Source organism: Suncus etruscus, chromosome 11 (assembly GCF_024139225.1).
Source record: "Suncus etruscus isolate mSunEtr1 chromosome 11, mSunEtr1.pri.cur, whole genome shotgun sequence".
Classification (NCBI taxonomy): Eukaryota; Metazoa; Chordata; class Mammalia; order Eulipotyphla; family Soricidae; genus Suncus; species Suncus etruscus.
In genome coordinates this window covers 21,744,821-21,767,733 of record NC_064858.1, presented here as the reverse complement: position 1 = coordinate 21,767,733, position 22,913 = coordinate 21,744,821, and the positions used below count along the sequence as shown (strand labels likewise).

The 22,913-nt window shown below is 50.3% G+C and overlaps 2 protein-coding genes across 2 annotated transcripts; one reads left to right on the top strand and one right to left on the bottom strand.

Moving 5' to 3' along the window:
* Positions 1–1,241: 1,241 nt before the first annotated feature.
* Positions 1,242–10,705, bottom strand: MANSC4 (MANSC domain containing 4). Its single transcript, XM_049783843.1, has 3 exons — positions 10,400–10,705; positions 4,474–4,608; positions 1,242–1,952 (listed from the first exon to the last, which is right to left on the bottom strand). Exons 1-3 carry the CDS (start codon positions 10,620–10,622, stop codon positions 1,324–1,326), a joined length of 987 nt encoding a protein of 328 aa, XP_049639800.1. The 5' UTR covers positions 10,623–10,705; the 3' UTR covers positions 1,242–1,323.
* Positions 10,706–10,896: 191 nt separating this feature from the next.
* Positions 10,897–22,619, top strand: KLHL42 (kelch like family member 42). The gene is made up of 4 exons (XM_049782888.1): positions 10,897–10,999; positions 14,210–15,188; positions 20,298–20,491; positions 22,167–22,619. The coding sequence occupies exons 1-4, from the start codon at positions 10,897–10,899 to the stop codon at positions 22,616–22,618; spliced, it is 1,728 nt and encodes a 575-aa protein (XP_049638845.1). The 3' UTR covers position 22,619.
* Positions 22,620–22,913: the final 294 nt, after the last annotated feature.

Sequence of the window (22,913 nt, the reverse complement as noted above, 5' to 3'; positions counted from 1 at the left end):
CACACACACACACACACACACAAACACACACACGTGCTCGCGCGCCCCCTTCCCTCCCTCCCTCCCTCCCCCCCTTCCCTCCCTCTCTCCCTTCCCTCCCTCTCTCCCTCGGACCTAAATTTGCATTCTTGGGGGCTCTGTGAGGGGTGACACTTTGGCCAGTTTGGGACTTGAAAACAGATTTACCCAAAAACCCCTTATTCACCCACAAGACCACAAGCTCTGTTCCTGCTGGTTATGTCTGGAGGCCGTAATGATACAGAATCTAGGGCCTGGTAATGGGCAATGATCCAAAGCTATGCTGGCCAATAACTCGTCCCACTTCTGAAATGTCTTGGGATCCAGTATGTGCCTGGGACCGCCTGTTGCTCTTGGGGCCAGACTGCAGTTGCTCAGAGCTGCCTGACATCTCAATTGTCTTTCCGGGATTGGTGAAGGTCTTGCCAGGGGGACAGGATGGCCTCTCAGGTTTGTCTTGGGTGGTGCTGGACAGAGGCAGGTGGTCTTTTCTCTAGCGGGGCACCCCTACGTCCCCTGTCCTTCATGGAAAGCTCATGCTCTCCCGACCTTTTCCTGTGGTCCCTTCAGCCTCCCTCATGGGACCTTCCAGTCTACTTGTTTGGTCTTTTCCTGCTGCTCCTGCTCCCCAGTCTGTCCCACTCTCTCCCTCTCCCCACGGAAAGCTTGCCTGCAAAGGATTTCGGACCATGCCTTTTGGAAAGCCATGCCAGAAAAGGATGTGAAGTGAATCTCTCCCATGCTTCAGCCAAAAGCAAGCAACCCTGTGAGGGACAGATGGGTCAGCTTTGGAACCGGAGGACTGATGAATGAACATAAAAGGATGAAGTCAGAAAGCATTTGCTCATGAGTAAGAATGAGCTCCTTTGTTCACACTCCTAAAAGATTTATTAACATAAGTGGTAGTGATTTGATCAATATGCTAATAGGAAGTTTTTCTTCCCGCATCTGTCACGTGGGGAAGAAGCTTCTAGTTGAGTGTAAGCCCATGCATTGACCTTTGTTTCAAATATTCCCTAGTGCTGGTGCCATCCATACTTGCTGTGTGGATTTGGGAACATCATGGACATGGCTCACGGTAGTTAGCACCTAACCCAGACACCGGAGGACTGAGCTCAGACTTTCTCATTCACTGCTGCTTTATTACTACACAGGTGGTGATTTTGTGGCCTTGGCACAGTGTGTTCAGAAAAGAACTTTTTGGTGACATTGATTAGTTAGTCTCTTTGAGAGAAGGGAGCTGGGGCCTTGATCTCTGGGCCATGTTGACGCTGCCCTGGAAACACCTTCTCCTTCCCAGTGAGGCTATGTCTTTCCTGTGGTTTTCCGTCCTGGCTCATATTGGCCCTGTTGCTTCCGACGGCATGCCAGGGTCACAGCCACAACACAGCCACAGAGGAAGACTACCATGGAGCACAGAGCCACAGGGACCAGCCATGTCGTGGAAATCCCAGAGGCCTTGTGAATTGTCTCTTCACTGTCCCCCGGCCCATGGGCACTGCCCTGTGACCCTTTGGTTTTGTTCAGTAATTGCTTGCTGCTCTCCAGTTTGGAGGGGTTGGGCTTGTGTAAAGGCCACGCATCAGGTGGCACAGAAGCTGGAGAAACGGTCATGTCTGCTGGATCACTGATGGCAGCAGGACTTGGGGGTGCCCCCAGTGCCTCAGTGGTGATTGAGTCATTCAGAGAAAGGCTGTCCCCAGAGAATGTAGTCGGTGCCTCAGGAGCCCCGGCTGTGTCTGTGAGGGTGTCTGAGCATGTAGTGGAGGCTGGAGTGTCTCTGGATGGGAGCACAGGGCCAGCCCCTGGGGCTCGCCGTGGATCTGGGTCCACAGCTTTAAGCAGCCTCAGTTGCTCCCCTGGACTGGAGGAGGAGCGAGTATTGAGGTAGGTGGGGGAAGACTGTTCAAACACCAGCAGGTCAGGGTCTATACCTGAAAAGTGATGTTTTTGTCAGCCTCACAGAGACAAGGACCTATGGAGCTATGGGAGGGTGGGGTGGGCAGGTATAGCTCCTGATGCTCTTCACAACAGAATGGGCAGGTTGATGGTACCTCTGCCATAGCCCTTTTGGAAAGGTGAACTGCAGGCTGGCTGCAACAGAGCTTAATTTCCCATGACACCTGTAGGAGTCAATTTTATTTTGTGAGGACCCATTTGTACACTAGCAGCAGTGAGTGTGGTACAGGAAGGAACTCAGAAATGACCTCTAAGGTAAGGTTTAAAAATAAATAAAGCTGTCCCGGAGAGATAGCACAGCGGTGTTTGCCTTGCAAGCAGCTGATCCAGGACCAAAGGTGGTAGGTTCAAAGCCCGGTGTCCATATGGTCCCCCGTGCCTGCCAGGAGCTATTTCTGAGCACACAGCCAGGAGTAACCCCTGAGCACCACTGGGTATGGCCCAAAAACCAAAAAAATAAAGCTGGGCCGGAGAGATAGCATGAAGATAAGGCGTCTGCCTTGCATGCAGAAGGTTGGTGGTTTGAATCCTGGCATCCCATATGGTCCCCCGAACTTGCCAGAAGCGATTTCTGAGCATAGAGCCAGGAGTAACTAACTCCTGAGCGCTGCCAGATGTGACCCCAAAACCAAAAATAAATAAATAAAGCAAGCTAAAGTGGATAGGGCTGAGGAATATAGTACAAAACCAGTCAAAGCCCAAAGTCTTGTGCTTTATAAATGGAAGTTGTTTTCTGCTGAATGCAGACACACATCCAGCAGCCAGCCCTGAATGGATAGGAGACAACTCAGACTTTCCTGCTGCCTGTTGGAGTCTGGATCCAGGAGATAACCTGCACCTCACCCCTTACACTCCTGCCACCCACTGAGGTCTGGATCCAGGAGACCCCACGCGCCACTCCTTACCTGCTGCCCGCCCAGGGCCTAGCTCTGGAGCCCTAGCCGCTGCCTGCCTTCCGCACTCCTCTCCCAGCTCCCATCCTCCTCCCCAAGGACTTTTTCTCATAAGGTCTCACCCCTCCTCCCCCAGCTGATCCTGGGACTCTCACCCAGTCTTTATCCTGGACTGATCTGGTTCTCCTGTGCTCACTGGTTCTGCCCAGATGTTCTGTGGGTTCTGTGGCTTTCCCCCGTACCCATCTTCCTCCAGATCTCAAGCCTGTACCGTCATGATTGGCTCCCACAACCCTGCTGCTTAGCGATTCATAGCACATGGGGGATGAGCCCCCATGTCTGAACAACCTAAAACTAAAACTTGTTCTCAACCAAGGCCCCTCCTGTCTGGCTAGCCCCAGCTGCCCTGTTTCTCTGTCCTTCCCGGAGCCAGTATTGGCACTGTCTTGGCATGTCATAAGAAAGCTCCTTGTCCTATCTGGGCCAGGCTTCAGTGCAGCTTCTGTCTCCCTTTCCTTCCAGCCCTGCAAGTCTCTCCTAAGAACTCTGCAAGGGTCTTCATACTGAGTAGCCTCCGATGACCCTAGCTGGACCGTGGTGGCTGAATCTGGGTTACTGAAAGTGATTTGCCAAGAACCCTCTGCTTTGGTGTTTGATGGCAAAGTTATTTTGGGTCCTGGGTCCTGACATTTAGGCTGGTGTCAATCACAGTGGGTAAGAGAGAGATAGGACAGTGGGAAGGACATTTGCCTTGCACAGCGCCAAGTATGGTTTTATCCCCAGCACAACATATGGTCCCGAGTCCCACCAGGAGTGATCCCTGAACTCTGAGCCAGGAGACCTGAGCATAGCACAACTAGTGTGGGGGAAATACATATTTAGAACCAGATACTGATTATCTGGGGAGCTGTGATCTGCTGGTCAGGAGCTAGGTTCGGTTATTCTGGCAGTGCTTGGTAGAAGGACAGCCCCAGGGTGTCCTAGGGCATCCTGCTTCCTGTCGCCCATTGGCAGAGCCAAGCCCCAGACAGGAAGTATAATGCTGCATTCAGAACTGCTGTTCTTAGGCACTTCCTGCCTTTTACTTCTCTGCTCTGCAGGCCACATACTTTACCGCAGGGGTCTCAAACTCGCGGCTCACGGGCCATTTGCGGCCCTCCATACAACATTTTGTGGCCCGCAGCCGGCCTTCAAATATCGCAGTATTCATGATTATTCGCTTACTGAATAATCGCGATAAAAATCGCATTAGTAAGAAAAAGACGCATTAAACATTCGAATACCCCGAGCAGTTCCGTTCAGGGTATGCAAATATTTAATGCGATTTTTTGCGATTTTTTCCTTACTAATGCGATTTTTTATTGCGAATATTCGGTAAGTGAAATCCCTTATGCGGCCCTGCCTCAACCCAACTTTGCCTCCTGCGGCCCCCAGGTAAATTGAGTTTGAAACCCCTGCTTTACCGGCAGTCTCTGAAACTCAGTTCTCAACTCCTTGTCCTATCTTGTCCTATAGAACAAGGGCCCCAGCCTTCAGTGAGAGAAGACCCAAGATAAGTACCCCTTGGTCATTGCCCTCCCATTAGCCAGCGCAGAGCTGTTACCATCTGTAATGTTGTAGAGAACAGCTCCAATCCCAGGCGCCAGGATGCAGCTCTCCAGGGTTGGGCAGTGCACATGCAGGCAGTTGGCACCATCGTGGATGGGGTCGTGGTAGAAGACAGCCACGTTGCAGGACACTAGAAGAGGACAGCATACACATGGCTGAATCCCAGGCCTGAGACCTAAGTGGCCTTCAGGGGGCTCTGAAGTCCTGCAGGTGGTCATGTCACTGGATATAGAAGTGGAGAAAACTTGGGCCATAGTGAAAGATTACTAGATTTTTGTTTTGGGGACCACATCCAGAGATGCTCAGGACTAATTTCCATCTCTGTGCTTAGGAATCACTTCTGGTAGGACTCAGAACCATAAGGGATGCTGGGGGATCAATCCACTGGATACAAGGCAAGTGCCTTCCATGCTATACCCTCTCTGACCCAGTAAAGGGTTTCTGGATCCCCAGTGACCAAAGATGATTTGAAAACTAACCTCACAGGAACATGGTGTGTCATGCTAGCCTGAGTCATGTTCTTTTTGGTGAAAGGGTTGTGAGTTGGAGATGTTAAAGATGCTGAAGTCAGGGGCCGGAGAGATAGCATGGAGGTAAGCTTTCATGCAGAAGGACGGTGGTTTGAATCCCAGCATCCCATATGGTCCCCTGTGCCTGCCAGAGGTGATTTCTGAGCCTAGAGCCAGGAGTAACCCCTGAGCACTGCCGGGTGTGACCCAAAAACAAAAACAAAAAGATGCCGAAGTCAGTCTCCATATGCTAGTCTGGACAGCAACTTTCCGTTTTTGAGCCACACCTGGCAATTCTTTTTTTTTTTTTTTTTGGTTTTTTGGGCCACACCCGGTGACGCTCAGGGGTTACTCCTGGCTATGCACTCAGAAGTCGCTCCTGGCTTGGGGGACCATATGGGACGCCGGGGGATCGAACCTCGGTCCGTCCTAGGCTAGCGCAGGTAAGGCAGGCACCTTACCTTTAGCGCCACCGCCCGGCCCCCACACCTGGCAATTCTTGGCAATTACTCCTGGCAGGTTTGTGGGGCCATGTGGGATGCTGGGGATCAAACCCAGTTGGTCGCACGTAAGACAAATGCCTTACCCACTGTACTATCTCTTGAACCCAACAGCACCTTTTTGAAGGATGCAATCATATACTAACTTGCCAGTCCTTACTGGGTTAATGTGTCCTGCCTGGTCTCCCCAACTTGTGGACATCTTCCCCCTCCACTTTGGGGAGACATGCAGATCCAGTTTCTGGGTGCTTAGTAATCCACATTCCCTGTTCACCAAGCAAGCAATAAATAGGAATTTCTTGTTCGGATGGAGGAGAGGAGGAGGCCAAAAGATACTACAGCAGGTAAGGCATTTGCGTTGCATGCAGCCAACCTAGATTCAATCTGTGAAATCTCATATGGTACCCTGTACGTGCCAAGGAGTGTTCCTGAGTACAGAGCCAGGAGTTACAACTGAGCACCCTTGGGTATGTTGACCCTCCACAAAGCAATAACAACAACAACAAAACTAAAACTAAAAACAAGGGGTTGAGAAAGGGGGGTAGAGGGGAGAGGAAGAGAGAATAGGGAGAAGAGGAGGGAGAAGGAAAGAGAAAAGGGAAGTGGGGGAGAGGGAAAGGAGGGTGAAGAGGGGAAAGGAAGGAAGTAGGGAAGGAGGAGGAGGAGAGCTTAACCTGGTGGCCTGCACTAGCAGCAGGGGCAGAGGCTGGCTGCTGTGCTTCCAGTATGTTGTACTCCACACTTGCTGGAAAGCCCAGTCTGTGCCTTTCAAGGAAAAGAGAGGAGGCTGGTGCACTCGGGTCCTTCAATCAAAATGAGGATCAGGAGGATCAGTCCATGGTAAGAAGTTTACTACAAAGAGTGGTGAGAGCAATTAGGGTCTACTGTGACAATGATAGTTGGAAATGCTGAAAGTGACATACATGTAACCCTTCATTAGTAAAAGTGCTAACCACAGTGCGAGAGAGAGAGCGAGAGAGAGAGAGAGAGAGGAGAGACAGAGAGAGAGAGAGAGAGAGAGAGAGAGAGAAGCAAAATTCCTACCTCAGAGATAGGTAGGGTTAGATGGGTGGGAGGGAAACTTGCTTGGGACATTGGTGGTGGGAAAAGTGCATTGGTGAGGGTAGTGTACATTCTATGACTGAAACTCAGTTATGAGCAATTTTGTAACAATGGTGCTTAATAAAGTAAAAATAAACAAATAAGGGGCCAATGAGGTGGCGCTAGAGGTAAGGTATCTGCCTTGCAAGCGCTAGCCAAGGAAAGATCGAGACCGTGGTTTGATCCCCCAGCATCCCATATGGTCCCCCCAAGCCAGGGGCATTCTGAGCACTTAGCCAGGAGTAACCCCTGAGCATCAAACAGGTGTGGCTCGAAAAACAAAACAAAACAAATAAACTTCTGGAAACTCTCAGTCACTCACTGACAACAGATGCTTGTACTATGGAAGTACCCATAGTGCCTGGAAGGGATTCAGGCTCAGAATTCTCTTGCCTGAATATGCCTGCTTTGCAGTCTCCCCATTACTCTTGGGACACCCCACACATCTGGGTGCCTTGGATTTCTTTGGAGCAAAGTTCTATGACCTCAGATTATTCCGTGCCTGAGTTACCCTCAGATGAGGGACTGGGAATAAATCATGTTAGAGGTGCTCCAATGTCCAAGATGCACATTTTCAAAGATTTTTGAGGGGCTGGAGATGGAATAGTGCTTAAGGCATATGCTAGGCCTACCCTGGGCACCACATGGTCCCTGAGTATCTCTACAATCCCTCAAGACTTGCCAGGTATGATCTGGGTGCCCCAGCATTCTGAACACTAGCACTGAAGTGTAGCCCACTCTACCATGAGTCACCAGTGGAGGTCCTGGGCCATTGGGTAGGGTTTGAGTGCCCCCATATCACTAAGGCATTTTCCATCCTCATGCCTATCCAGGGGCATCAGTTCAGCAGGGTAGGTGGCAGGATTGTATGCCTGTTCTCATGAAGAACGGGCACCAATGGGGGCCTAGTCCTGGGATGGACATATCTGCTGTGTCCCTGCTTGAGAACAGAGCCCACAGCTGGGGAAGGTGCCAGAAAGGTCTTGTGAAGTCTGTGGGAGTCAGGATCTGGAAAGCACTGAGTGGGGCTTGAGATGTGCAAGCTGCTGTGTGATGTTTGTGCTTCCATGGACAACCTAGAGTCCTGACTACAGAATTAAGTAAGTGCTAGTAATTAATTAGTCTATGAAACCACAGCAGAAAGCAGAAGACAGGTTAGGGATTACTCTAGAAGGTTGTGGGTTTGGAAGTTGAAGTTCTTCTGGTTGCTTTTTATGTTTTATTTTTATAAATAAATTCTTTGATTGAATCACCATGAGATGCAATTACAAGGTGATTGAATTTCAGTCATACAATGTACGATAGATACTTCACCAGTATACAGTTCATAACAGTTCTTAACAACTGCATAGTATTTCATTGTGCCATACCTGGTGGTGATCAGGGTTATTCCTGACCTTGCAATTAGGGCTCACTCCTGGTGGGGCTCTGTGATGGAACCGAGCTGGCTCTGTGTAAGGTAAATCCTTTACCAGCCCGGTGGTTGTGTTTCTTTGTTTTTTTCCAGAAGCTGCACTTTTCAAAAAATAAAACTGGAGGGCCGGAATAATAGCACAGTGGTAGAGCATTTGCCTAGCAAGCAGCTGATCCAGGACAGACCCTGGTTCAAATCCCAGCATCCCATATGGTCCCCCGAGCCTTCCAGGAGCGATTTCTGATCACAGAGCCAGGAGTAACCTCTGAGAACTGCCGCTGCCGCTGAGTGTGATCCAAAATTAAAAAAAAAAAAAAAAAAAAGTAAAACTGGGAAGTTTTTAGGCAAACCTGACTTGGGATTTTGTAACAATTAAATATTTTCCTTGGGGCCGGGCGGTGGCGCTAAAGGTAAGGTGCCTGCCTTGCCTGCGCTTGGACGGACCGCGGTTAGATCCCCCGGTGTCCCATATGGTCCCCCAAGCCAGGAGCAACTTCTGAGAACATAGCCAGGAGTAACCCCTGAGCATTACCGGGTGTGGCCCAAAAACCAAAAAAAAAAAAAATTTTTCCTTGAAATATTTTCCAATATTCTATATCACCATATCCCCAGATTTCAGAGCAAAATTATTTTTATTCAAAATATTTTGAAATTTTCTTTTCTCCTTTTTAGCATTCTTCCCCTATTTATTTATTTATTTATTTATTTATTTATTTATTTATTTATTGCTAATTGGCTCTTATTAATGCTTTCAGAATGTGAACTCATCTAAATTTCTGTCCAATACACACTTGCTTGACCTAATTATATCAACTGAATCTTGACAAGAAACTTGTGGGAATACTACTTGGCTGTTAGGAAAAATGAAGTCATGGTATTTGCTTATACATGGATGGATATGGAGTGTATTATGTTGAGTGAAATGAGTCAAAGGGAGAGGTACAGACATAGAATGACTGCACTTATCTGTAGGATAAAAAATCCAACATCATAGTATGAGAATATCCAAAGACAAGAGAAATTATTGTGGGGGTTAGTTAAGATGGAGAAAGAACCACTATGACAATAATACTTGGAAATGATCACTCTGGATAAGAACTTGGTACTGAAAGATACTGCATGATACCCCTTCAATAATATGCAAACTACAGTGTCTAAAAGGGAAAAAAGGAGAGAGAGAGAACGAGAGTATTGGTCATAGACGCAGACTGGGGTGGGGTAACAGGAAGGTAACTGGGGAAATTGGTGGTGGGGATAAAAGCACTAGAACATTATATGACTGAATTCAAGTATCAACAACTCCAATTCTGTATCTCACGGTGATTTAATAATAATAAAAAATGAATTTCAAAAATTATACTGCACATTTGTAAGATGACACGCAGCTATTAACCCAAAACAAAGGTGTTCCCCTGTCTTCCTCTTTCCCTTAAATCTCCCTTTGACATGTAAAAGCCCACCTGGATCTTACACCACCATGCCCCTGCCTGGTTGAATGTGCATTGGTTTAATAAAGAGGGGTTCTGGCTTGTGCTGAGAGACATCATGAGGAAGAAGCCACTCATTCCAAGACTCTTTCCTGACTGGCTTGGTTTATTAATCCTTCATGGAATCCCTGCTTCTTCAGACCTATCTGCCTGGGGTTGGGGTGTGTGTGTGGGTGATCTCACAACCATAGGATTTATTCTACACACACTCACATTCAGATGTGAAGATATGTTACTGATATATTTTCTTCTGCATTTTCTGTTTTATAATGCATATTAGTACACATTAAAAAAAAAAAAGAGAGAAATGAAACTTGTATCTCTTCAGATCAAACAAGCCTGGCCGGACTCTAGTAATGTGACAGAAGGAACCGGGGAGGGAGGCTGTGACCAGGGGTTGGGCCATTTATCTGAGGATCCTGCATCCAGGTCATGGGCGAGCAGGGATAGCCTTGTGCTCCTCATGGCCTTTGCAGTGTCCCTGGTCCACTGCTCACATGGGTCCCTTTAAACCAGTGCTTTTCAATTATTTTGTGTCATGCCCCCCTAGGAAGAAGAAAACATTTTTTGCGCTCCTCCCCGCATGACTGTAAATAGTATCTTTATTTAAAAAAAAACTTTAACCTGCAAAACAAAAATATATAAAATAATTTGAGCTGATATTTTAATCGGAGGTGATGTCTGGATGAATGGCTCCAATGAGCACGTTTTGCGATGCATAGCTTTTTGAAGCGGGGTTTGAGCAGGACACAGCAACTCTCAGCTCCAGAGACATACAGAGACATAAACACGGGGCTTAGCTTGTTAGGACAGTGTTTGCCGAGGTCAAACATGCCCCCTTTATGGAGCCTCGGGGCGCACCCCACTATTTGAGAACCACTGCCTTAAACCAATCCCCACATCTACTCACCATCCTTTCGAAGGCAGCAGCTCCGGCTACACTTCTGGCCTGTGTTCTCCGTGTAATACTTCAAGAACTGGGCGCCCAGTTTCTGGGACTCGTCCAAGTCCAGTAGCAGCCCTGGGAAGCGGCGAATCCAACAGTTCCTGTAGAAGGTGGTGGGGGAGCAGAGAGCAGCAGAGGCGGCCCCCAGACTCAGGAGCAGGATCACGCCAGCCGCTGCCCCCCACATGGCCAAGCGTAGGTTGGCAAAGGTGGTGAGGCAGAAGCCAACTTCCTCCAGGCCAGAGACTTTCTGCTGGTAAGCAGAGGCTGTGTGTGTCCCAGCTGACCTGGTGAGAAGTGATGTCACAGGGGGGAAGCACTGTCTGGCCCAGCAAACCAGCCTGGGCTCCAAGTTAGGGTTCTCTTGTGCCCTTCTACTCCTGCAAGTGGCCACTCCAACACCTTTTTCTGAGAATATAAAGAGGGCTAGAGGCACAGCCTGCCAGAGACTTGGAGAAACAATGGTTGTGGTGTTGACGCAGATAGAGAAGGATCCATTTCACCCCGAACAAGCCTACTCTGTCCACAGCTTCTGCAGGGACTGGTGGCTGCTGGCGGCTTTCCGTCATCTTTTGTTTCTGTGACTTTCTGTCCTAATACTCAGCGTCATTGGAAAGCCAGTTTGTGCACTGGTTACTTTATCTTTTAAATCCTGAAATCAAATGAAATCTGAAAGTGAGATAAAACCGTAATTTCTGCTTTACAATGATACTGAAAGCTTTCTACGGATCCTGGTCTTTTCGTGACTGTTAGACTTGCTGTTTTGCATATGTGGTCACAGCTTTCTTCACTTTGTGGGAAGGGGAAGCCCTGCAGTATTGCTGGGGGCCTTATCCCAACCCCCCCAGAAATGTGCACCAGTGGTGCAGGCCTGGTGGTGGTTCAGTGTTCTGAATGCAGGAACCCTGAGTGTCTCTCAAAATGCAAGTTCTGTACTTTGAGCCTGAGTTTTCTCCCCAGATACCACAGGATTTATTGAGAAGAGGGACAGTTGGGGCTACACTCAGCCGGGTTCAGGGTTGCTCACTCCTGGATCTGTGCTCAGAGTCACTCGTAGAGGGCCTTAAAGGATCATTTATGAAGCCAGGATCAGACCAGGATTGGTCACATGTAGAACAAGCCCCTTAACCCCTGTCCCATCTCTTTGGCTCTGCCCACTGACATTTTTACAGGACAGGGAAATTCCATGGAAACAACCTCTAATGGAGCCACAGAGTAGCATCCATCCAAGGATATGAAACATAATAAAGTTCAGTTTGAGGGATGTCTTATCCAATATCCCTGCTTGTAATTTTGAAAGGCAACAGTGGGGGTCAGAGCACTTGCCTTGCAAATCAGGCAGACCTGGGTTCAATGGTACCCAGTACCTCATATGATCCCCAGAGCCCCAGGAATGCTGTCTGAGTGCAGCCAGGAATAACACCTGAGTGTTGCTGGGTGTGGGGATAAAAACAAAAAACGAATGAAAGACACTGCATTGGCAGAGTATATGCACAGGCTTCATGTCTGTCATACTGCCCTCTTAAAAATATTCATCAATCGACTTCATTTGTAATAGTGACCAGGCAGCTGAAAAGATATCAATGGCCATGAATATGCACTTTTTCTTTGGTGAAGCTTGTGGATTCTCTATCCTGTGATATCCAAGATGATAAATGAGTTCAAAATAAAGCCATGGCCTTTCATGCCCTTTCTCATACAACCGTAAGTGATGATCCCCTTTTGGCACTAAGAGCCATGCTGCACTTAGCTGAAGAACTTTCCAGCCTCTGATCTTTTATTTATTTATTTTTATGCAGTGCCTCTAGATTCAACCATGGACTGTCACTAGGAACCAGGGATATGGCAGCTCTGAATTTAGCTATGCCTGGTGCTACTTCCTAAGAGTTGCTTGTGTATAGCTATTTGTTTGCTTGTTTTTGTGTTTGTGCCATCCAAACCCTGGGAATTTATGCCTGGGAACAAATCTGGTTTGCTTCTGGGAAGGCAAACACTCTACCAGCTGTACTGTTTGCTCTGACCTGCTCACAGCTCTTCATTAACATTTAATTTTTGTTGTTTTGGGGTTACACTGGCTGGTACTCAAGAGTCACTCCCAGCTCAATGCTCAAAGGACCATGCCACGTTGGGGAGCAAATTTGGGGCTTCCTGCATTCAAACATAGTGTGGAGTGATTTTTGACTTTTAGGAAATCTGACTGATTAAAAAGGAAGAAAACAGGAGGCCAGAGAGATAGCACAGCAGTGGGGAATTTGCTTTCCACGCAGCCGATCTGGGACTGAAGGTGGATCGAATCCCAACATCCCATATGGTCCCCTGTGCCTGCCAGGAGCGATTTCTGAGTGCAGAGCCAGGAGTAACCCCTGAGCACCACCAGGGCTAAGGCACTTGCCATGCATGTGGGATGCCCCCAGTCCACCACTGGCACTACATGATTCCTGAGCATATAGGGAAAAGTAAAAACTGAGCTCCTGGAATCTAGTCTATCCCCAGACATTTAAGTTTAGATCTCTAGTCTTGGTTTGTTTATGTTTTTGGGCCACATCCAGCAATGATGCTCAGGGGTTATTCTTGGCAGGCTTGGGGATCTTAGGGGATGCTGGGGATAGAACCTGGGTGGGCTGCATGCATGGTAAGCACCTTACCCGTTCTACTATCTTTCTACCAGGTCTTAGTGCTTTGAGGAGAATGATGGATGCTGTCAGCTGCCACCAGGATTCATTATTCCCCAATGCTCTCCTGAATTTGAATGCTCCTGGGAATAAGGGAGGGGCTGTCAAGAAGGTTGTACTTGGCACCTCCTTTGAGAAACACAGTGTGTGTGTGTATGTGTGTGTGTGTGTGTGTGTGTGTGTGTGTGTGGTTACTGATATTTCTCCTTTGAGAAACTGTGTGTTTGTGGTGTTACTGATATTTCCCTAAGTCTGGACTGTTTAATTCGGCCCTGGAATCTCCATGGGGTGGGGATAAGTTTTCTAGGGCTTGGGGGGTGGGTGGGGAGGAAGGGCAGAACAGAGCAGCCCGCTGCTTGCAACCAGTGTGTGTGTGTGTGTGTGTGTGTGTGTGTGTGTGTGTGTGTGTGTGTGTGTATTGTTACTGATATTTCCCCAAGTCTGGACTCTTTAACTGGCCCTGGAATCTCCATGGGGGGGGGTGAGTTTTCTAGAGCTTGGGGGGGGGGCAGAACAGAGCAGCCCGCTGTTGGCAACCAGTGTGTGTGTATGTGTGTGTGTGTGTGTGTGTTGTTACTGATATTTCCCCAAGTCTGGACTCTTTAACTCAGCCCTGAAATCTCCATTGGGTGGGGGGATGTGTGAGTGAATTTTCTAAGGCTTTGGAGGTGGGGGCCAAAACAGAGCATCCCGCTGCTGGCAACCAGCCGTTGCCCCGCCTGTCTTGCTTCCTTGCTTGGCCTGCCTTGCTGGGATCAGCTCCTCTCAGGCCTTATTTGGGGCAAGACCGGGCTGTTGTTGCAGCGTGGGGTGAGACTGAGGGGTGTGTGTGTGTGTGTGTGTGTGTGTGTGTGTGTGTGTGTGTGTGTGTGTGTGTGTGTGTGTGCGCGCGCGCTCCCCAATAAGGTCCGGGAGGCCGGGAGGGGGAGACTATGTGACGTCCAAGGAGAACGCGGCCACATGACCTAAGCGGGGCGCGCCTGAGCGAGCGTCTCCCTTGGGCAAAGAGACGACGGGATCCCCTCATCCTTGGAGCCCTCCGAGCTGCCTCTTGTCACCTTCAGTCCCTCAACCCAGCCAACCCTCGCCTGGATACCCCCAGATCCCTCCTGCGAAAGATCTGGAGGCGCGCCAGACCCGCGGAGGCTGGGAGTCTGGAGTGAGCAAAACACTCCAGGCCGGGCGGGCGGGTGGAAGAGGCCCCCCAAAAGTCGCGTCAAGCTGGCGGGGAGCCCCGAGGAGGAGGAGGAGGCCGAAGAGATGGTGCAAATCCGCCTGGAGGAGCGCTGCTTCCTCCCGGTGAGCAAGAAGAAGCTGCTGGAGCAGAGCGACTACTTCCGCGCGCTCTACCGGTCGGGCATGCTCGAGGCGCGGCGCGCGCACAGCGAAGGCCCCGACGTGCAGCAGTTGCGCGGCCTGAGCGCGCCGGGCCTGCGCCTGGTGCTGGACTTCATCACCGCGGGGGACCTGCTCTGCACGCCCGGGGCTCCCTGTGGCGATGCCAACGACGACGGGCTAGATGAAGAAGGGCTCCTGGCGGCTCTGGTGGAGGCCGCCTCTTTCCTCCAGGTCACCTCGCTGCTGCGGCGCCTGCTGTCCCATGTGCAACTGCCCAACTGCCTGCAGCTCCACCGCCTGGCGCAGGTGTACGGGCTGCCCGACCTGCAGCGTGGCTGCCTGCGCTTCATGGCCGGCCACTTGCACCAAGTGCTGCGCCTGCCCCACTTCCAGCTGCTGCACGCAGGGTCCGAGTTTGGAGACGCCTGCCTGCAGAAGCAGACGCTGCTGGAGGCCCGACTGACGGGCGCCACGCCGGTGCTCTTGGCGCTGGGTGACTTCTGCCTGGGAGGGCCCCCCTCCATGCTCAGGTACGAGGAGAGGACGGAGCGCTGGTGCCCGCTGGCTTGTAGCAGCCTGCCCCCCGACCTGGTGAACGTGCGGGGCTACGGGGCAGCCGTCCTGGACAACTATCTCTTCGTCGTGGGCGGCTACCGGCTCACCAGCCAGGAGATCGCAGCCGCGCATTGCTACAACCCTTGCACCAACGAATGGCTGCAGGTCGCTTCTATGAACCAGAAGAGGTAGGTGAACCCGGCCCCCAACGAGCCACCGCCACGCCCCACTCGACGCCCCCTACTACCTAGTCACCGCCCCATTCTGCTCCACTTGGCTCCACCCCCTCGGATTTTGGGGGGGGGGGTAGGGCAGCCTCCTGCCTTGCCTGTGAACTTGAACTTGCTTGCAGAGTCCCCAATGTGTCCTGGCAGGGGGTCTTTCTAGTCCACTTTTTTTTTTCCTTCATTGAGTATTGAAATATAGACAGTAGGATCACTGAGAGGTGGATGGTTTTGTTTGTTTGTTTGTTTTTGGGTCACACCAGGCAACACTTAGGGGTTCCTCCTGGCTCTACGCTCAGAAATCGCTCCTGGCAGGCTCTGGGGACCATATGGGATGCCGGGATTCGAACCACCGACCTTCTGCATGCAAGGCAAACGCCCTACAGCTGTGCTATCTATCTCTCTAGCTCCCTTTTTGCACTTTTTTTTTTGGCCACACCCGTTTGATGCTCAGGGGTTACTCCTGGCTAAGCGCTCAGAAATTGCCCCTGGCTTGGGGGGACCATATGGGACGCCGCGGGATCGAACCGCTGTCCTTCTTTGGCTAGCGCTTGCAAGACAGACACCTTACCTCTAGCGTCACCTCGCCGGCCCCCTTTTTGCACTTTTTAAAAATATCATTATTTAGACACCTTGATTACAAATATGATTGTAGTTGGGTTTCAGTCATGTAAAGAACACCACCCCCTTCACCAGTGCAATATTCCCATCACCAATGTTCCAAATCTCCCTCCTCCCCACCCCACCCCCGCCTGTACTCTAGACAGGCTTTCTACTTCCCTCATTTATTCACTTTGTTATGTAGTTATTTATAATTATTTATAATAATGTAGTTATTTCTCTAACTGCACTCATTACTCTTTGTGGTGAGCTTCATGTCGTGAGCTGGACCTTCCAGCTCTCCTCTCTTTTGTCTCTTGAGAATTATTGCAAAAATGTCTTTTTTTTTTAAATTCATAGATGAGTTTTTATTTTATTTTTGTTTGTTTGTTTGTGTTTTGGGCCACACCTGGCAGCGCTCAGGCTTTATGCTCAGAAATTGCTCCTGGCAGGTTCCGGGGACCATATGGGATGCCGGGATTCGAACCACCGTCCTTCTGCAAGCAAGGCAAACGCCCTACCTCCATGCTATCTCTCCAGCCCCTCTACCCCACCTTTAATGCTACTTGGTGCCTGTACCTTTTTTTTTTGTTTGTTTCCTAGGATCTGATCCTGATGATGAGGGTCCCCGAGGTTGGCAACCTGGTGGTGGTTGGTGGTTACAGACCTTGAGGGCAGATTCCCCCCCCCCCCACTGTGCTCAGTATGGTATAACATATATGTGCTCAGTATGGTACCGTTTCTACCATCAGAGAATACTTCCCAAGGTGAATTTTTTTGTTTTTGTTTTTGTTTTATGGGCCACACTCGGTGACACTCAAGGGTTAATCCTGTCTATGCGCTCAGAAATCGCTCCTGGCTTGGGGGGACCATATGGGATGCCCAGGGCTCGAATAGCAGTTTGTCCTAGGTTAGCACATGCAAGGCAAACACCCTACCACTTGTGTCACCGTTCTGGCCCCGCAAGGTGAATTTTTATATGGGCACAGAAATGAAGCCAGAAACTCCCCCTACTCTCCTCATCCCCTCCTCCCCTTCAATCCATGGAGACTGTTCAGTTTAACTTTTTGGCACATAATATGCTCAGTTTTCTCTCATTTTTCATGCCCTTCACTCCTCTACTTCATCTCCCTACTCATCCAGATATGGCACCCACATAAAGTTGGAGCTGGCAATGGAATTTCCCATCTACCTGTAGACTCCACCCAATAGCCTTGAGGTGACTTGAAGAAGGTTTGAAGGAGAGATGGCCTGCAGGGAAAGGTGTCAGGAAAGGAGTGGATGGTAGGAGGGATGCGGGTAGGAGAAGAGGGTGGAAGAGTGGGTGGGGTCTCAGAGGGACTAGGATGTCCCTAGCCCATCTATATTGTCCTGGTCTGTGATCTGCCCTCTCTGGCTCCTGAGCATTGATTGCCCTTGTAAACCATACTGTCTTCAACTCATGCTGGCACAGATCATCATCCACACAGGAGTTGATCCTAGATGGCTAGTTCCTAGTATTTCAGGCCAGGTAGAGGGACTTGTAAATTTGAATGCATTTTAAGTTTCAGTGCTTTGCCAAGTTGTTTCTCCCCCATGAGCTGGTTTTTACTTTAGCCAGAACCAGATAGTATCACTATTTTTGAGGGGGGGTTGTTTTTGTGCTACACCTCGCCTTGTTCAGGACTTACTCCTGGCTCTGCACTTAAAGATAATTCATGACAAGGTTTGGGGGAATCAGACATGGGGCTGGGGATTAAACTAAGGTCATCTACTTGTAGTAGCCAACCCACTGAATTATCTTTCCCTCTTGGTCTCAACACTTTTATTCTTCCCTCTTTAATGGGCAGAAATTCAGGCATGAATTTCTCCTTGGGAGACATTGTTTTTTCCCCATATTTGTGGGTTGTTTATCTTTTATATGTGATCTCTGCCCACTGTTTAAAGTTTGCTTGTGAAGGTCTGGACTGATGGTATAGTGGATAGGGCACTTGTGTTGTATGGGGTACCCCATTTAGTCTCCCAAGCCCAACTAGGAGTGATTCTTGAGAGCAGAGCCAGGAGTAAGCCCTGAACACTGCTGGGTATGGTTCAAACAAACAACAAGTTTGCTTGTATACTATTTTGTTAAATTAATTTCTTGCCCCATCTTAATTTCATTATGGGTTCAAGGCTGGAATACAGTAGCATCAGGCAAGGACAGTCTAGGGGGGTATTGACAGTACTGTATATTGTGGGTGATGATGGTGAATGATGATGTGACACCCCGCCAAAAGCTGTGCCACCTCTCAACATTTGACTCAAGCTTGAGCTCTTTACTTAGATCTTGCTCTTGGATGTTGGTGGCTGGTGGGTGTGTCCTGGTTTTATTTGAAGGTGCTCAATCTGCTCTGGTGACCTGTATGTGTGTTGGTGCATCTGATGCTATAGCCCTGGAAGGTAGGGCTGCCAGCTTTGAGCTCTCTGGGTAGCATTGACTACTTAGGGTCCTTTATGACTCTATATGGTTTTTCCGGGTTTTTTGTTCAGTTTCTGTAAAAAAAAAAGTACCATTGACAGGGTTCTGGTGAGTCTAAATGCTTTGAAGTGGATGATCATTAACAATATTGATTCTTCTGATCCAGCACACAGCGTCTCCTTCCCTGCCTGGTCTGTGCTCTTAGCTGCTTTTCCTCCAACGTTGTGCTTTTCAGCTTCAAATCTCTGACCGCCTTAGTTTCACATCTTCGTCTTAGTGTGCCATTGATTTTGCAGCTCTTTGCAGCAGATGGCTGTTTCTTTCCTAGAGCCTACAAATGGCTTTGGTTTCTGTGTATTGAACTTTGCATCCTGTGACTTTACTGAATTCATTGATGAGCTGTCACCTATTAGCTTCATGCATATTTACAAACCTGCCTTTAGGGATGACTCGCCAGGAGATTTATGTGCTGCACTTAACTCGAACATCTGCCCCAGACTTGGTGCCCAGGGCCGGTCTATCAGAGAGAGAGAAAGAGAGAGCCTGGGTCCCTGGACCTGTGAGCTCAGGTGATTAGGACAGCAAGAGTGACAGGTCTGTCGCTGTGTACCAGCAGTGATGCCAGGGTTTTGGTGGAAACTGAACACCATATTGAAGCAAGTCTGTGGGATGACTCCCAAGGTCTGGTAATGGTGGTAAACAACCCCCTGAATTAAATGGCTGGAGCCTGACATCTGGCCTGGGAGATTTTATGGTGGGTGCCATGAATAGCAGTGGACAGTTCCCTTCCAAAGAACTAGATATCTCTACCCCCATGGTGGTCTTAGTACTGCTGAGAGGAGTCAGAGCCCAGGAAGGAGGATGTGGTGGGGACCCCCACAGTGCTCATTGTAACCCTACATTTGCAGAGCCATGTGGTAGTGGCAAGAAGGCCCCTGCCCTGCCTTGTTGGGATCCCCTTACTGTCAGAGTACGGCTGGGGCTGCAGTGGCCCCTGGGAATCAGAGGGAAGAAAACCGCCCAAGCCCGTCCATACAGAGTGTTATGGACAGTAGCTTCTGGCCATCCTCAGAGATGGGGGCATGATGAGCCCTTGATTTCCTGATCTTAAAAAAAAAAAGATTTCGTGATCTTGCTGCTCCCTGCCCATCCCCATGGAGAGTCAGACTTGGGCATCAGGCAGAATGCACTCCCATCTTGGCAGTGGGAGGAACTGGCAGTGGTTTCTTGCTGAACTCAGGACAGCACAGTGTGTGGGCTCGTTCCTGTGGGGTCATCTAGGCCCCTCTCCCAAAGGGGAAACTGAAGCTGCAGGAACTTGATGAATTTGCCCCAGCCCCACAGTCCCTGCCCACATTCCTCACACACCATCCCCCCACTCCTCACTCCCCAGTTCCCTCACCCTCATCCCCCATCCATAGCCCTGTGCTCTCCATCTATATTCCTCATGCAGATCCCATGTGCCCTCACACTCCACCCACATCCCTGCTCACACCCCATGCCCCGCCCACATCCATGCCTCACACCCTCTTGCTCCACTCACATACCTCTTCATACCCTCATACCCATCTACCTCCCTGCACACATCTCCCATGCCTGGCTGTCAGCACTGTTTACCCTACTCTTAAGCTCAGTTCTGCAGACAGTCCTCATACATGTCCTGCATGTGGCCAATGCCATGTACCTGAAGTCCTGCAGGACTGTGGAAGGATGAGTAATAAGGGATGGGTCATCCACTGGTGGTAATGTTACTTGGGGGATGTCATCCTGCCTCCTCAGCCTTGAGTCTGGAGTTCATACAGGTCCCTTAACCTAGGTGGCACAGTAGCCGGGCTTGCTTCCTCCTCGGTCACCTGTTCCTGCAGGGCTTGGAGCAAGTCCCTGGTGTGAATACTTGGGGACAAGTTTGCATCTGGTGATGCCAATGCCGTGGCACTGCCCTTGGCATGAGGTTCTGGTCCTACCATGGCTCTGATTGGTGCCTCTGTTCCTTGTGCTGTGGTCACAGATGCTGACTCCATGTGCCTCTCTTGCAGGTCTAACTTCAAACTGGTAGCTGCGACTGCCAAGCTCTACGCCATCGGCGGACAGGCCGTGTCCAACGTGGAATGCTACAGCCCCGAGCAGGATTCCTGGAGCTTCGTGGCCCCCCTGCCCACCCCCCTAGTGGAGTTCTCTGCCTGCGAGTGTCAGGGAAAGATCTATGTGGTGGGAGGCTACACCACTCGGGGTGAGCAGCTGGGCCGTCCTGGTGGCACAGGGGGCAGGGAGCCGGGAGGGAAGGGTCCCTGTGGTGTGGGGGCTCAGTGCTGGTGTGACCCTTCGTTTTCATTTCCTTCTTCCTGAGCATAAAAGAGGGTTCAGGGGCCGGAGAGATAGCACAGTGGTGTTTGCCTTGCAAGCAGCCGATCCAGGACCAAAGATGGTTGGTTCAAATTCCGGTGTCCCATATGGTCCCCCATGCCTGCCAGGAGCTATTTCTGAGCAGATAGCCAGGAGTAACCCCTGAGCACCACCGGGTGTGGCCCCAAAACAAACAAACAAACAAACAAAAAAGAGGGTTCCAGTTTTCCAGGGGTTACTGTAGGCCATTGTCGTTACCTGGGGGGAAAGACTTTCCTGGCTGGCAGTAGAGGGCTTCTTTTTTTTTTTTGGTTTTTGGGTCACACCCGGCAGTGCTCAGGGGTTACTCCTGGCTCTATGCTCAGAAATCGCTCCTGGCAGGCTCGGGGGACCATATGAAATGCCGGGATTCGAACCACCGTCCTTCTGCGTCTAAGGCATACACCTTACCGCTGTGATATCCCTCCGGCCCCAGTAAGAGGGCTTCTTGCTGTATCTCACAGCCTGGGGAGGGTGGGAAGGGGCCCAATGCCTCTGAGCAGACAGACCTCTGAGGGGAGCCCCTACTGTGCGGTTCTTTGTGAATAAGGACTTAGTGGGAAACACTAAGTGCGAGACAACTTTAGTCAGATGGGATATTTGGGGTGAGCAAGGGCACCGGGCCCCTGAGTCAGACAGGGCGACGACTGCTGGAGATGAGAGAAGGAATCACTCTGTTCACAGCCTTGTTGGGAGCAGGACACAGGACAGCATCCGAAGGCTGCAGGCCCCAGGTCAGGCCTGGCAGGCAGCTGGCACCCAGGAGCTTGTGCTGAGATAAATCTGCAAGACCCCATCTGGAGCACATCAGGGTCTCACAGGTGGCTGTGGAGGGTGAGGTATGTCTGGCTCTGGCTAAAACAATCCAGTGTTGGATTTTGATTTCTTTTTTCCTGGCCAGAAAAGGAAAACAAATAGAAAAGAATAAGGGAGATTTTTTTATTTTTATTTTTGGGACACACTCGGCAGCACTTAGGTTAATCCTGGCTCTACACTCAGAAATCGCTCCTGGCAGGTTTTGGAAACCACATGGGATGCCGAGAATATAACTTGGGTTTGTACCCGGTCAGTCATGTGCAAGGCAAACACCCTACCTCTGTGCTATTTCTCTGGCCCCAAAAAGGGAAAATGAGTCAAAGGGGGATATGGCTCAGGTGGGGGAGCTCAGGTCTTGTATTCACAGGTCCCTCCTGGGCTCTGCTGCTGGCCCATGTGGCTCTCTATGGACAGATGCAGTGAGAGAACGAGATGGGCAGGGCATTACTGTGTGTTTTGGGGTGTGGTGGCGAGTAGGGGCCAGCACAGAGGAGTCATGCTACGTGCCAAGCCATGTCTGTGTGTGTTGGGGTACATGCCACCTTCCTGCTGAGATGCATAGTGGTTCTTCCTTGAGGCCTGGTCAAGGTTCAGGCTCTACCTGCCCTGGTGTCTGTAGTGTGTCCCATCTGACACTCCAGCCTGGTAGGACAGCCCTGTGGGACGTTCGGCCGGGGGTGCTGAGCTGGACCCTCTGTCCCTGCAGGACCGCAACATGCACATCCTGCAGTACTGCCCTGCCTCGACCTTATGGATGCCATTTGCCACGTGCAAGGTTCACATCCGCAAGCAGCAGATGGTGTCGGTGGAGGAGACCATCTACATCGTGGGTGGCTGCCTTCACGAGCTGGGGTCCACCCGCCGCAGCAGCCAGAGTGAGGACACGCTGGCCGTGCAGTCCTACAACACCATTACCCACCAGTGGCAGTACCTCAAGGAGAACACGTCCAAGTCAGGCCTGAACCTGACGTGTGCACTGCACAATGATGGGATCTACATCATGAGCCGCGACTATGGAGCCGCCACCAGCATGGAGCACCGTGTCTTCCTCAAGTACAACATTTTCTCTGACAGCTGGGAGGTCTTCCGCCGCTTCCCTACCTTCGGACACAATCTGCTCATGTCCTCGCTCTACCTGCCTGTGCAGGCTGACTCCTGAGTCCCCCTACGCCCGCCAGCCTTGCACAGGAGCAGCCCACATCACGACAGCTGTCCACAAGCTTCCTGAGCCAATGTCTTGGCAGCGTGAAGAGAATCAGAGATCTTATCTTTTTAATTTTTTATTTTTTTGTGCCACACCTGGCGGTGCTCAGGGAATACTCCTGACTTTGCACTCAGAAATTGCTTCTGGCAGGTTCAGGGGACCATCTGGGGATTGAACTCAGGTTCATCTGGGGTCAGCCCTGTGTTGTGTCTTAAATTGGGGTAGAAAGGGAAGGTAACAAATGCCCTAT